Source organism: Echinops telfairi, unplaced genomic scaffold, assembly GCF_000313985.2.
Source record: "Echinops telfairi isolate 266 unplaced genomic scaffold, ASM31398v2 ScPeMD7_7410;HRSCAF=8448, whole genome shotgun sequence".
Classification (NCBI taxonomy): domain Eukaryota; kingdom Metazoa; phylum Chordata; class Mammalia; order Afrosoricida; family Tenrecidae; genus Echinops; species Echinops telfairi.
Genome location: NW_022111310.1, coordinates 16354568 through 16370386, shown reverse-complemented (window position 1 = coordinate 16370386; position 15819 = coordinate 16354568). Strand labels below are relative to the sequence as shown.

At 44.0% G+C, this 15819-nt stretch overlaps 1 protein-coding gene across 1 annotated transcript in view; it reads right to left on the bottom strand.

The window, feature by feature from the left end:
* The window catches only part of SNX30 (sorting nexin family member 30), a 102902-nt gene that overhangs the window by 35878 nt on the left and 51205 nt on the right, over window positions 1–15819 (bottom strand). The window contains exon 3 of the mRNA XM_004710943.2: window positions 5092–5202. Within this exon, the coding sequence (XP_004711000.1) occupies window positions 5092–5202 (111 nt within the window). The remainder of the gene's footprint in view (window positions 1–5091; window positions 5203–15819) is intronic.

Sequence of the window (15819 nt, the reverse complement as noted above, 5' to 3'; positions counted from 1 at the left end):
CAATATGTCATTGCCAATTTCCCCCCCTCAGGGCTGTTGAATCTCTTTTTACTCTTGTTCTTTAACTCCAGTCTCTCCATCTCCCAGCCGGCATTTGCTATTTGTCTTTCTTTAAAATCATTTAACTGGGGGCTCTTTCAGCTATGATCACAATCCATCCATCCATCCACTGTGTCAAGCACATTGGTACATATGTTGCCATCATCATATTTGTCTTTTTTAGCCTTGCTACTAATACCGGGAGAAGCCCTAGGGGCATGGGTTGGATTGATGGTAGTAGGTTTATTTGGGGATTTAGTTTTCTTTTCACTTATTAATATTGGGGTGAGGGCATTTATTCCCACAGCAAAATGATAGAGGCAAGTTAAATGCCCACCAGGAGAAGGATGGATAAATAAATCTGGGTCCACGCACACAAGCGATTACTAAGCAATGCGGAAAAATAACGATGCCACTGGGTAACACCTTATCCCATGGATGAGGCTGGAGGACATTATGCCGGGTGAAATTAGTCAAGTACAAAAGCACAAATATTGTATGAGACAGCTGTTCTGAGAAAAGGTGCTCACACTAAAAGCAGCGTTCTTTGAGGGTCAGCAGGAGTGAGAAGGAAAGGGCGGAGGGGAAGTCACAGGCTGTAAGGTACACAAGTGTAAACTTGGGTGAAGGGGAAGGCAGTAGACGATAAAGGGAGGTTAGGAAAAAGGATGGAGACAAGAAAAGACACTGAGAGGTTTCACAAGAGTTAAAGGCAGCACAGGCAATTATTGTTCTACCTGAAATCTTGCCATCGTGGTGATCCATGCGCAGGCGCTTGGCTAACCCCGCATGGGAGGGAGAGAGGTAGCACTCCCACCAGCACATCTAGGTCTGACAGAGGCTATCTGCATGTCCATGAATGGGGTGCCGTATACATGGAGCCAAGTGATGAGAACTTCATAGACATAACCAAACACTTTGAGGGACTGAGTCACCTGGGTCCAGGGGCTCAGCATCATACTCTTGGGGAACACCAAGGCAATTAGTCTAAGACCATTCACAAAGACAATATTCGACATCCTATTTTGGAGAGCGGAGACTGAGGTCTTAAAAGCTCATGAGCAGCCATGTAAGGTGCATTTGGAGGAAGCAGAGCAATGAAATTCAAGGGGAAAGAATTAGTTCCAACACCAGTCTCCAGAATCCTGAGGCCAGAAGAACTAGCTGGTGCCCAGCCACCGTGACTAACTGCTCTAGACAGGGTCACCTTGGGAAGTCTTGGATCGGGCGAGAGGAAAATGTGAAATGGAATTCAAACTCCTCAAAGGGGCCAGGCTGAGTGGTTGGATAAAGACTAACAGGACCCTCAAGACTGTGGAGATTGTGGCCCTTGGACACTCTTCAGGTGTGAAATTAAACTCATGACTACGGGAGAATAATCAGCCATCTAAAATCAAAAGGGCAGCATTTACCCAAGGACAGAGGGCAGGGAAAGGAGAAGAAATGGAAGTGGAAAACACCAGGAGGAAGTGGAATAAGCACCAGTACTCTGAGGGGACTGAAAAGGGTGAGTTGAAATAAAATATGTGTAAATTTTTTAATATGAAACTGATGATCTGATCTAAACCTTCACATAAAATCATAAGAAGTGGGAAAAAGCTAAATAATACGGTAAAAGACAGACATTGGACCTCTACATAAGTACTCTCTCAATACAAGAACACTTTGTTCTAAAAACCTGGCATTCCGTGATATTCACCTTCCAAACATGATCGCTGAAGACAAAATGGGTGCATAAGCCAATATGGTCAAGAAAGCTGATGGTGCCCAGCTATCAATGGATATAGTATCTGGGGTCTTAAAGGCTTGAAGATAAACAAGCAGTCATCTAGCTGGGAAGCAACCAAGCCCACATGGAAGAAACACATCAGCCTGTGTGATCATGAGGTGTCTATGGGATCAGTTATCAGGTATCGGAAGACCCAACACAATCAATCATATCCATGCGACGGAGGGGGCACGGAGTGGAGACCTGTGTTAGTCTGGGTTGACTGAGGAAACAAATCCAGGGAGACACTCATATGTTGTGTTGAGAGAACTTTATATCAAAAAGCAATTGTACATTAAGAAAACATCCCAGCCCAGTCCAGATCAAGTCCATAAGTCCCACATAATCCCATATGTTGATACTAATCCATAAATTCCTCTTTAGACTCACGCAGCCATGCAATGATGCTGAACGCAGGAAGATCACAGCCCAGTGGGTGGAAAGCCTTGTGGATCCAGTGGTGATGGAAGCATCTCAGCTCTGGTGTGGGTCTCCACGTGGCTCCTTCAGCTCAAGGGCTCTGGCTCTATCAGCTTAGATCCATGCGGCTTGTCAACAGGAATGTCTCACAGAGAGTGTCTGTGTCCCGCCTCCAGCAAACTATTCATGTCCTTTGCGCCCTCAAATGCAGCCATCAAGCTGTGACCTGATTGACAGGCTAGACTCTACCCCTTTGCAAGTTGACAGGAGATTATGTTTCTGCCACAAGACCCAAAGCCCATCGGACAATTGGACATCCCCTCACAGAAGGGTCACAAGGAAGGGACGAGACAGCCAGGGTGCAGTATAGCTCTGACGAAACACACAACATTCCTCTCGTTCTTTAATGTTCCTCCCCCCACTATCATGACTCCAGTTCTACCGTACAAATCCAGCTAGATCCGAGCATGTACACCAGTACACATAAGAGCTTTCGACACAGGGAATCCATGACAGGTAAACCCCTCAGGAACAATAATGGGAGTAGTGATACCATGAGGGTAGGGGGAAGGTGGGGGGAGAAAGGGAGAACCAATCACAATGATCAATGTACAACCCACCACCTCCACCTCCACCACCACGAAGGGAGACGAAGAACAGAAAGGTGAGTGAAGGGAGATAGCGGTCAGTGCAAGGCATGAAAATAATAATAATTTATAAACTATCAAGGGTTTATGAGGGAAGCAGTGTCGGGGAGGCAGGAAAAAATGAGGAGTTGATATCAAGAGCTCAAGTAGAAAGTAAATGTTTTGAGAATGATGAGGGTAATAAATGTACCAATGTGCTTGACATAATGAATGGATGTATGGATTGTGATAAGAGCTGTAAGAGCCCCCAATAAAATGATTAAAAGAAAAAAGGAAACTTCCACAACCAAGGAGATTTGAGGACTAAATTAATGCAATGTGGACAAGCTACTGGAACAGAAAAGGGACTGTCGGGGGGAAATGAATGCTTGTTAAAAATAACATATCGATATTGCTTCATTAATACCATAAAGTCAGATGTTACATAAGACACTGTAAAAGAAACTACATGTGGGGTGTGTGAAAACTCTCTGTACTATCTTTGCAATCACTCTGTATATCTAAAGCTGTTCTAAAATTAAAAACTTATTTTAAAAGAATAAATTCACCAGCTGCCTATTTTGCCAAATTAAATTTGTGTATGTGTGTTGCGTGTATGAGGAGCAATTTCAAAACTGCTTTTAAAAACCTCAGGCTCCCACTGCAGGCATGCTTTTACATTCTTAGGAGACAGAAAAGCAAAGCTCAAGGCTTGGATTGCAGAGGGGATGAAGGGAGGGGAAACTGGCAATTCTCAAAGGAAGAATGCCGTCCCAGACCGGCCCCGGCATTTCTATCAAATGCACACTGGCTGGAAACGGAGAGACTGCAGGCTGCGTTGACAGGCTCCTCCGCCCCGGGACTGGAAGAAGGGCTGGGGGTGGGGGGTGGGAGAGTGCTAAGAGGAAATCTGGGAGTGCTAAGTCATTGTCCAACCAATGGTTTCACTGAAAGAATCGTAGGGTCCCAATTGCCCTACAGTCCCCACAGCCCAAAGAAACATTTGGGGTCTAAATGGATTGCTATTAAAAGCCCCCTCACCCCCCCAAATAAGAAACCACCCCAAACCCAATGCTATTGAGTCAATTCTGACTCAATGGCCCAATACAGGGTTTCTGAGGCTATAAATCTTTATAGGACCAGACAGTCTTTCTCTTTCTGGTGGCATACAGTGGCTGGTGGGTTTGAGCCACTAACCTTGAGGTTAGTAGCTTAGTAGCACCATCAGCATTCCTTACTAAGGAAAGCAGTCATCATATACCGTATACACTCGTGTATAAGCCCAGTTTTTCAGCACATTTTTGCCGTTTTTGTGGTAAAATTAGGTGCCTCGGCTGATATTCGGGTCGGCTTATACTCAAGTACCTATGGCATATATTATGTGTGTGTGCATGTTGATACAGCATTCTTTTACCATTTATTTCTTCTTGTTCAGTTAAAAAACATAAATGTTAAAGTAACGTTCTGTGAGAGAGCTTCAACGGCTCATGGGAAAATTCCATTCTCTTTGAATTCCTTTCCAGGAACTCTTCAAAGCCCCTCATATTGTTTGAATCAATAGGGTTAGGTGGGTTATTCAGAATGAAAAATGCAGTGGGAGAATGGATTACATGCTGCTTTAGATAAGAGTCAACTCTTATCTAAAGCTCAGGTTCCCAAAGCTATTTGGCTTACTCACCCCTTCTCCAGGAAAAAAAAAACCAAAACCTATGATGAAAACTTCTGTACTACAGCCCATAATCCAGGATAACGTGTAGGTATCTGATCTTGCAGCCCCCTGAAATATGCTAGTGCCCCCCAGGGGACAGAGGCACCCACTTTGGGAAACACTGGTCTCCTGAGTGCACTGCTCTGACCCCTGAGACTAGTGTCTGTGAAGGAGAAACACAGGCCATGCTCAGTCAGCCCTCTCCTTCTAAGCTTCAACCTTAAAAAAATGCAGTCAATGAGGACAATCCAGACCCCCCAAATACAACTGCCACAATCAAAGCGGAAATCGACCCATCCACTCACCTCTGAGAAAGCTAGCATGTTTTATAACAAATCAGAAACTAAAACCCAAAAAAGTGAAACATATGACACAGTGCCACCAACAAAATGTTTTCCGTAACATTTCCTGGGTCAGTCTGGTATAGAACGCAAGGTAGAGTTCACCTGTGGCCTACGGCCAGTGGACATCCCCCCACACCCCCGAGACAATGCCAGAAAGGTATTAAGCCGCCATGACTTACTACCTACGGGAATGAGATGAGTGGGCTGGGAGTCTTCCAGTTTGCTCCTCAACCAGTCAAAATCCTGGTATCTTCGACGAACAGAATATTCTGGCAGGTCGAACTCCACCCGCGTACTCTGCGAATAAGGAGAGACAGGAGAAGAAATGAGAAGGGAAGAGTGGCCTATGCTGGCTGCAGAGCAGGAAAAAGCTCTCCCAGAATAACCACACTGTGCAAAATTACACTTTCCTTCCACCGCGTAAGCCGGCCACATGGCAGAGTACACCAACACAGAATGAGGAGCGCAGGCCACAGAGCCGTTAAAAACTCCTGGGGTGCAGGAGGTCCCGCGAGAGTGTCCAAACACTAGGACCCACCAGGCCCCTCTGAAGTGTGGTTTCCTCTTCCTTAATAAGAGCTGGAGACGCTTCATTTATTATGCTTTCCCCCCCTCGAATATCTATTTCATCAATGGAGGGACGTTCCCACTGAAATCAACATTTGTTCACTAAAAAAAGCAGCAAAATGAGATACAGTTTGGTTTTTGCCTCAACCAAATGGGAGACCTGGTTGGTGGGTCTGTTTCTCACTCTCTTTGTAGTCAGGAGCCCGGGTGGTGTCGTGCATAGTTGTCTTTGTCTCCCCTGAAGAGATGCCTAACCTAAGAGGCTGTTTGCCAGCACATGATGGGAGGTCAGATGCTTAGTTATTCTCCCTGAAGGCAGTCAGCCATCCAGAGCAAGCAGACTACTGCCTGGTCCACTGTAGTGGGGCTCACACCCTTCCTATAAGGATAGTTATTGTTTCCATGGAGAGCCAGAGAAGTGGCCAAACCTGCTCAGGGACATCCAAAGTTAAGCAGCCTTCCTGAATCTAGGATCCACCCACCTTGTCACAATGTGTACCCCCAATCCCTCCCCTTCCTAGATCGTCCCCCCTCCCATTACTGCATTACCTATAGTACAACCCCTTCCTGTGACGTGGGTCTTTACCTGTAACCAGGGGGCCTGCATGCCCCATAAGATATCTAAGCGCCCCCCTCCCCCCGAAAAAAAGATATCTAAGCCTAGGCTAGAAATAAATCCCCCTCTCTCCTGCCATTCCCGCCTCCCATGTCCACATGGACCACTGACCAGGGCTGAGGTGAGCCTTTCTACCATGAAATGTGTCTTGATTCCCTCACTCTGCTCTCTCTCTTTCTGACTTTACTGTACTCCTTACATATTCTTGTTGTACAGTTGCGCCTGCCGGGCCTGTGGTGATTTGTCGGGGGCTGGTTACCCTGACACACAGTGGTTACACATTGGGCTGCAGGTCAGCCCCAGTGGTTGCAAGACCAGCAGTTTGAACCCACCAGCTGCTCCTTGGGAGAAAGATAAAGCTTTCTATTTCTGTGAACAGCAACAGTCTCAGAAATCTGCTGAGAGTCAGACTCAACTCGGCAGCAGTAAGTTTGAGGTTTTTAAAACTCCATTTATTCAGGTTAGACATATTTTAATAAAACAAAGAAATAATATATTAAATAACAGTCACAATTCCTCAAGGGGGAAAAAAATCACAATTAACATTATGGTTTTGAGCTTTTCATATTGTTTCTATAAAGATACTCATTTACTCATATTTTCTCTATTTTTTTAATACATCCTGGACATCTATGTCGGTATGCTCAGGTCTAAATCTCTCTATATATTGAGGATCTGGTTAATTAAGGGGTACTCATTCAAGGAAATATATAATATTACAGTGACTAGCTATGCCATAATTGAACCAAATCCTCACTTCAGTTGTTTCTAATGTTGTAACAATTAATGCTATAATAAACATCACCATGCATACATCTTTGTACTTATCTGGTAATTCTCTCAACTGCCTGAAGACAGAAGTGCTGAAGGAAACAGTATACATAGTGCTTATTGTCACACTACTTCCAGGGATATCACACTCTGACCACAGAGCCTTGTCAACACTGCCTGTCTTTGATGAGAGGATTAAGTAAAAGTACTGCATTTTACTTTTAACTTTGTTTCTTTAATGAGTCTTAGGGCTGAATGAACATCCTTTCAAATGTTTGTTGGCTGCATATTTTTCCTCTGTTGTGCCTTCTTAAAAATTGTCAGCCGGATCTCGTCATCTATGAAAGCCATTTGCCTATCGTACAAATTCCAAGTGGTTTTTCTGGTACAGATTATCTAACTGTTTTGCAATCCAGTTCACCCACTTCCCCCTTTCCGGTTGCTGCTTGTGGGGCCATCCAGAAGATGGCCACCCACAGGACACTTACACAAATTCGTCCGTGCTCTCCTCTACTGCATTTATGATTTAATTTTGTTTACATTTGTCTTTAATCCCTGCTAGTCTAATTCTGGGAATCTCTTTTAAACAATAAAATCTATTTGAAACAATTATCATCTAAAGCAGCGGTTCTCAACTGGTGGATCGCGACCCCTTTGGGGATGGAACGACCCTTTCACAGGGGTTGCCTGATTCTTAACAGTAGCAAAATGACAGTGATGAAGTAGCAACAAAAATAATTTGATGGGTGGAGGTCCCCACCACATGAGGGACTGTCTTAAAGGGGCGCGGCCTGAGGAAGTTTCTCACGATGGTAGCAAAGGCACGGGCATCATGATATTCACGGCAGCCTTCTCGGAAACAGCAAGGAATTCCAAGCAACCTACCTCACTAACAGTAACAACCTGTCAGAAATGATGGCACGTTTATTCTATGGTTATCATAATCATATCTACAAGGCATTTTAATACCAACATTACCTCAATATGGTTTTGAGGGAAAATGGCAGAATGCAAGATTAATTGTGCATACATTATAATTTCATTGACATTCAGAATCTGGATATGAAAACTAGAAGAAATAAATTAGAAGTGATAATGATCATTGTCTTCTTTATACTCACCATTATTTCCAAATTTTCTTAAAAACTTTTTTAAATAAATCATTTTATTGAGGGCTCTTACAGTTCTTACAACAATCCATACATCAATTGTATCAAGCACATTTATACATATGTTGCCGTCATCATTTCCAAAACATTCTTTCTACTTGAGCCCTTGGTATCAGCTCCTCTTTTCCCCCCCTCCCTCCCGACCCTCGTGAACCCTTGATAATTGATAAATTATTTTTATTTTCATATTTTACACCATCTGCTGTCTCCCTTTACCCACGTTGCTACTGTTCGTCCCCCTGGGCAGGGGTGTGTGTGTTATATGTTAATTATTGCAATCAGTTCCCCCTTTTTCCTATTTCCAAATTTTCTATCATTCTCACATAGCAGTTTCATAGTCTCTCTCTCTCTCTCTCTCTCTCTCTCACACACACACACACACACACACACACAAATTGTCATTTTAAAAATTCCTTTGAGAACCCAAGGGATTGAATACAGCACTCTTAAGTTTAACTGATGTTTTGGAAAGCAGAAAGGTAAAAGTCGTCATGAAATAAGAATGCTCACTCTCTTAGAATCTGAATTTATTTTACCACAACTTGTTCTAAAACGATGCAGAGATACATAAATATGATCAAATGGCATAAATTACAAGTAGGTGAGAAAGACAAAGGAAAAATAAGGAACTACAGAGATAAGAGCCAGGAACGAGGCTTGCAAAACACAGCTTGGAATGCTGAGCACTTGCTAAAACTGGGCCACAGACATCACTGGACATTTCCAGAGTGAAACCCTGGGCTCCAAGGGCTCATAAGATACACAGGCCAATGAAACTCCAACCATGAACCTGTAGTCAATTATTCCTCCAAACATCTGCACTGAGCTGCTAACCACAAAGACAGCTTTCTGAACCCATCGTTTGCTCCAAAGATGTGGCTGTCTGCTCGTGTACAGATTTCATTATTAAGGAGCCCTGATGGCACAGTGGGTTATGCCTCAAGCTGTTAACCTCAAGGTCAACAGTTCGAAAGATGGGGCTTTCTGCTCCCATAGATTTACAGCTTTGGGAGCCCAAAGAGGCAGATGTTCTCTGCCCTACAGGAACATTGTGAGTCAGAATTGGTTGGATGTCAGCGAGCCTGGAGTTTTAACTTAGAAAGCAAACGAAGATAATAGCATATTTATATTCCCTTGCTAATATTTGTGGTACATAAAATAAACAGAGAAGCACACACCCACTCTAACCAGCACCTCCTATAGTTCAGACTCTTCACTTGTCAGCCTGTCAGGACATAAAGTCCCTTCACACTATCCATGTCTGTCTTTAATTCCATCACCATCACCTTAGCCCCTTCCATACCAATATCCTAAATACCTCTTCACCCAGCTCCAGCAAAAATGTAAGCATCACTTCTTACTGGGCAGGTGAGCACTGCTGGGACAAATACCAGCTCCCCCAAAGACACAGAGTGACACACAACAAAGTCAGATCAACAAGAGGACCCCGAAACACAGCCAACCATTCTCCTTCAACCTCCAGACCCCTTTGAAGCCTCCTCCTAATGCCTCCTAAAAACTTTGGCATCTGTTCACAGAAAACTGCAACTGTAAGCAAAGAACTCCTTAACTTCCTGCCACAAAACTTACACACCTTTGACCAAAACGTTTACCTCCCAAGCCAGTGGAAAAGATGCCCCTCCTCTATCTCCAGGTCTCCTCAGGATAGGACCTCCTTCCACCGTCTTCATTCATGTAGCTTCTCTCCACTCGACACAGACGTGTTCCATTCTCTTCCGTTCTGACAAACAAAAGACCCTCCCTCACGTCCACTTCCTGCGTTCAGCCTCTCTCTCTCTTCTCATCGTCTTTGCCTAACTATCAGCACAGGTCATCTCTTCCTTACCTTCTAACCCCGCTGCCCGACCACACACTGGGTTCTGCACTCCCACACCAACCAACCTGCGCTCACCATCGTCATCAGCATGTGGACGCTGCTGACCACGGAGGCATGTGGAGAGAGGAATTAGTCAGTGTACAAGACGTGGTGATGACTGACAGGTCGTGGGATGAAAGGCTGGCCTTTAGAAGTAGCTGAAGACTCCTCTTTCTCCAATCTCCAGCTGATCCCAAAGCCTGGTCGTGGTACAGAACCACAATGCTGGGGGGTAAAAGCCCCCCGTGGCTTGGAAACCACGCTCTTTGGACTACAGCATAATTATTAAGGCATGAACTCTGGAATCAGACAGACTTCGACTCAAGTCTTAGCTCCACCACATATTAGTTTTATGGTTTTGAGCAACTTTAATTTCTCCATGCTTTATTTTCCTATTTTAATTGAGAACAGCCACAGTATCTACGTCACTGAGTGTGGGGATTTAACTGACAGCAAATTTAAAACACTTAGCTCATCCAACAACAGAACACCACTGCAGTCAGACGGATGATGGTGTAAGTGTGTGTGTCCTGGTTGGGACGCAGCGAGTTACTTATGTGGTCCTTCTAGACACAGGGAAGTACTCTGGGATGTATTATGAATCCTAGCTTCCATGCCTGTGGTCACGATTCCTTTTGGGAGCCAGAGGCCTGTTGCGTAATGAGGCGGGACTAGGGTAGGATATATCTTGAGTGACATCTTACTGGTGGATGCATGTATTGGATATGGTCCACATCCAACAAATGAGTGTGCTAATAAAGGCCTCCCGGGGTCCGTTCTGCCCCGTCCTCAGGGTCACCATGAGTCAGAACTGGCTGAAGGTGCCTCGTTTGTTATTTTGGTTTGGGACCAACTTTGTTCTCTGGCTGTGGATCCTAGTGGGGTTCGTCTTCATCTGGTTCTGTCTGGTTCTTGGGACATGAAACAGCAGCTGACCGTCTGACCTGACAAGCCAGCTTCCCAGGGCTGTGAGGTAACCTGCCATCTGACCTGCCCCTCCAATCAGACCTGTTGAAGAGAACCCTCCAGACTGACCTCTGACCCCCACAGATCTGGGACTTGCAGCAGTGGATCAGGGGGCCCTGCGCTGTCGGGAGAACACTCAGGGAAGAAGAGGGTGATCAAGTGGGATCCAGTTTGGAAAAGCTGGGCATTTTGAACCTTCACCTCAAAGGGACTGGTCTGCTCGGCTTTCTAAGTGAAGCTACTCATGCACTAGCACAGAAAGATGTTCATGATATGAAGTGAACTGGAAGAATGCAAAGTATCTTTTTTTGGGTAAATGAATCGAAAGAGGATAATTCAGAATTTTATCAATTATTACTTCTAGCTGGTGGGTTTATAGTTGTCATTTTGCTTTATTCTTTAGTCTGTGTTTTCTGCTTTTGACAATGAGCATATATTACTTGTTCAAAATAAAAATGAATGTTATAAGAGCTGTAAGAACCCCCAATAAAGTGATTTATTAAAATTAAAAATTTTTTAAATGAAAGGATTTCTTTGGAGGAAAAACAGTATAGCAATAGTGAGTGCTCACTAGTTATCAGCTACTATAATGATGCGACTTTCTAGGAGCTTGGGAAAAAAATGGGCAGGAGCTGTCTGTCCTGAGAAAACCCAGGCTAGCTCTCCACTGCCAGAGGGATGGGAGACGGATGGCTTAGATCTGGAAGGGGCAGGCTTCGCCTTCCCTGACTCAGCCTCGAGGCTCACTTTAGCTCACAGAAAAGGTGTCGGGAATCTGCATTAGGACTTGGGAGTCAAAGCCTCAAAGTAATACAGGCAGCATTTGTACCGCCTGTCTGCTGAGCACTACCCCGTCCTTGAGGATCTCAGCAGTAGAGGTCTCAGGACAGGACCAGCTGTGCACCATCGTGTGCATCTCTCCTCTCTCTGCCCTCTCCCCACCCCGCTACATCTCCTCTAACACCACTTACAGACAGGAGGAGGCACCCACTTGAATGTGTTACACCACGACTTGGAGTCATGATAAGGAACAAGAGAAGAGGGCTCCCAGGAGTGGGAGAGACGGTGAGAAGTACAACAGCTCTAACACAGAGACTCGGAGGTGCTGGCCTCCCAGTGGAGAGGGTATGCGGGACTGGAATGTGGGAAAGTCACCTGACGGCATTTCTGGACTCGGAGAAAACTAATCTCCCAAGAGGAGGTATGGACATAAGAGCCCAGAGGAAAAGCAGTAAGGAAGGAAAGAGAAGCACAGGGCAGGGGGGAGAGGCTCGGCCTGAGCATTAGCCTGTGAGCTCCTGCACTATGTGAACTTGGGGCGGGGGGTGGGGGGGTACCATAGAGGGGCCCTGTAGGGGTGGGAGAATGTCAGGGTAGCAAGTTTGCAGTGCCAGCATGGCATTCACCTTGCCATTCAGCTGCTCACAGCTCAAATTCAAGTAAACCACGGTGTTACGTTTCACTGACTGCAGGTAAAAATAAATGGGAACATGTAGATCAACCTAGGGCCTTTGCAACAATATACATCTAGGTGCCTAACTCAATGCCTAGAGAAGTCGAGCCACTTGTGCTTGACAATCAGCCTCAAAAACAAGGCCCTAGTGGTGCTGTGGGTTAGGCATTCAAACCCACCAGCCGCCCCGGCCCACAGGAGAAAGAGGCGGTTCTGTGTTCCTGTAAAGATCTAGTCACTGAGAGTCAGAATCCGCTCCACAGCAGCGAGGCTGGCTTGGCTGGATGAGCCTCCAGGTTGGCCTTTGGAACTTACTCGGGGAAGCCACCACAGCAAGGGCTGCCAATGTGCTCTGGTAAAGCCCGCAGCCAAGGAAACCGGCCGGACTCCGCCAGTGTGTAATGCACGGGTGGACACGAGTCAGAGTCAGATGGACGACTACAAGGCCTGTTTTTTGTTCTCTCTGTGACGGTGGTAATAGGGGAAGACACACGTGCACGGGAGTGCGGGCACACAGACAGATGCTACCATGTGAAGTGAGCAAAGAAAGGGCAAGGCAGTAATTAAAGCCCAAAACAAAAACTGGGAAACATTCAAATGTCCACAGACAAAAGTTACTGTGTAAGTCACCACCAGAAAAAAACTATTTCTCCTAGCTTAAATAATTAGGCAGAAGACAAAGAGTTAAGTGAGACACGTGCAAAGAACATGTGGAAAGCCCTACTAGAATACTGGGAAGTCGAGGGAAAAGTTAGAAACCAATACAGAAATTAAAGTTCTTTATATATGGTATACTGTATAGTAATAATAGCATATTATTATGCTATTATTAATATATATTATATATAGCTATTATTAATATATCAATATCAATCATTTATTAATCATTTCTAATCAATCATTTTAGTGGGGCTCTTATCACAATCCATACAACAATCATATTCGAGCATAGTTGGACATATGTTGCCACCATCGTTTCCAAAACATTTTCAACTTGAGTCCTGGAGTTCTGTATATTTTAAGGACACACCTCTCCCTAAACGTGTATATGATGTGCATGAAGGCAAATAAATGCCCCTGAAGGGCACACCCCAATTTTAGCAGTGGATGTGCTTGTGCCAAGAACGGTGTAACTGAGAAGGGGTAAGGAGCACACACGCATCACTGCATCTGTCGTTAGTGTGACTTCTCTTCTTAACCACACTTGGAGAATTTAAAAAAAAATCATTTTATTAGGGGCTCATACCACTGTTATCACAATCCATACACACATCAATTGTGTAAAGCGCATTTGTACATCATTCTCAAAACATTTCCTCTCCACTTAAACCCCCGGCATTAGGTCCTCATTTTCCCCCTCCCTCCCCGCTCCCCACTCCCTCATGAGCCCTTGATAATTTATATGTTATTTTGTCATATCTTGCCCTGTCCGACGTCTCCCTTCACCCACTTTTCTGTTGTCCGTCCCCCAGGGAGGAAGTCACATATAGTTCCTTGTAATCTGTTCCCTCTTTCCAACCCATACTTGAAGAATTTTTTAACAGTCTTGAATATTTATTTATTTTGAATCATTTTATTCGGGGCTCTTATAGCTCTTATCACAATCCATTCATACATCCATGTGCCAAGCACATTTCTACCTATATTGCCATCATCATTTTCAAAACATTTTCTTTCTACTTGAGCTCTTGGTATCAATCAGCTCATTTCCCCCCCTCCCCAAACCTCCTTCCCCCGCTCATGACTCCTTAATAAATTATTTTTTTCCATCTTACACCAACTGCTGTCTCCCTTCACTCACTTTTCTATTGTCCATTCCCCTTGGAGGGGGTTTTATATATAGATCATTGTGATCGGTCCCCCCTTTCACCTCCCACCTTACCCTTACCCTCCTGGAATCGATACTCTCATTATTAGTCCCGAGAGGCTTGAAGAATTTTTTTAATGCAATACTTTTTTTTTAATGCAACACTTTCATCCAACGAACGCCAATGAACAAAATTTGCACGGATTTTAGTCTCTGCTTTTCTTCTCAAAGAATTTAAAGCCATACAGAATCTGCTAAACTGATAAAATGTAGATTTTTTCCCTCCTACAATGAAAAAACCAAAAGGCAGTCAAAGAAGACAAGAGATGTTCACTGATGCTTCTCTTAGATTATCCACAAAGGCAACTTCTAACGGTACCTATTGTGACCACTTTACTATGGGGTATGTGGTTTAGGGGAGGGTTGTATACCAAAAAAGTAATAATAATAAATAGAATGATTTTCTTATTCAAAAATATAAAGTGATAATGTGAAGTTTCTCCCTAAAAAGGTACATATTGCACTTCTAAGTCAATGATTTGCTGGGTGTGATTTCTGCCCTCCAAGGAAAATCTGCCCACGACCAGACGTTTTTGGTTGCCATCACTCAGGGAGATGGCACTGCCATCTAGGTGGGCAGAGGCAGGAGTGTACAGGTAAACTTCCTGCGACGAGCCAGCCCCAGATAAAGAGAATAACTAAATCCAAACTGCCAGCACTGCTAAGGTTGAGAAACTGCTCTAGAACTAAAACTTCAGGATTATTTTAAACACTGAAAAATTATTTTCAAAATCAATATATGTGTGTGTGCTAGAAGAATTGTAAGCGAATTATAAACAATTTTAGGTGTGAGTTTTAAAGTATGGATTATCTAGTCCTACATATTTAGGACTATAGGCTAGACTCCTGATTACAAATTTTGTCACTCTGAATGTTAACATAAACTTTCTGCCTCATTTTCCTCACTTGCAAATCATGACTGAGAGATGAACTCCTTGGGATACTCCAGTCAGTCCTAGTGCCCACCCAGCTTTCTGCCTGTACACAGTAGAAAGTCAACGAATCTTAGGGTACATTCTTTTGCAGGTGGGCTTCAAAATGTTTGTGAAATTTTGAATTACAAGATAATGAAATTTTCCTACCAAAATTTTGAAGCCTCCTCATACTCTTTCACCAACTGCCATCAACTCCAATGAGGTACAATTATTAATCATGGTTGGACCACAGACTTTTTAGTTCATACAGTGATTCCTAAGCTCCAAGAGTAACAATGTGAAATGAAACATATAATATCATGAAAGAAAATAAGAGTAATGAGGTGAGATGAAACATATAATATCATGAGAGAAAATATGAGTAATAATGTGAAATTAAACATAACACCATGACAGAAAATAAGTGACTACAAACATTACATGTTTTATTTGAAGGATTTCCATCACTTGCCCCTCATTTACAGAGGAGTGAGGATTGACTCGATGGCAGTGAGTCTAGCTGGTTGTCTGTTTGTTTATGACACCTTTAAACACATCCGATCGCCCAAAGGTCACATTCACAATCTCCAAGGACCTTAAAAAATAAACTGTGGTTAACAGAATTGTAAAAAGGGAGGGTCAAGGGAGGATACTGTTTATATCTCCACAGGAAAAGAGGGACCAGACTTCAACCCGGTGCTCCAAGATGTGAATG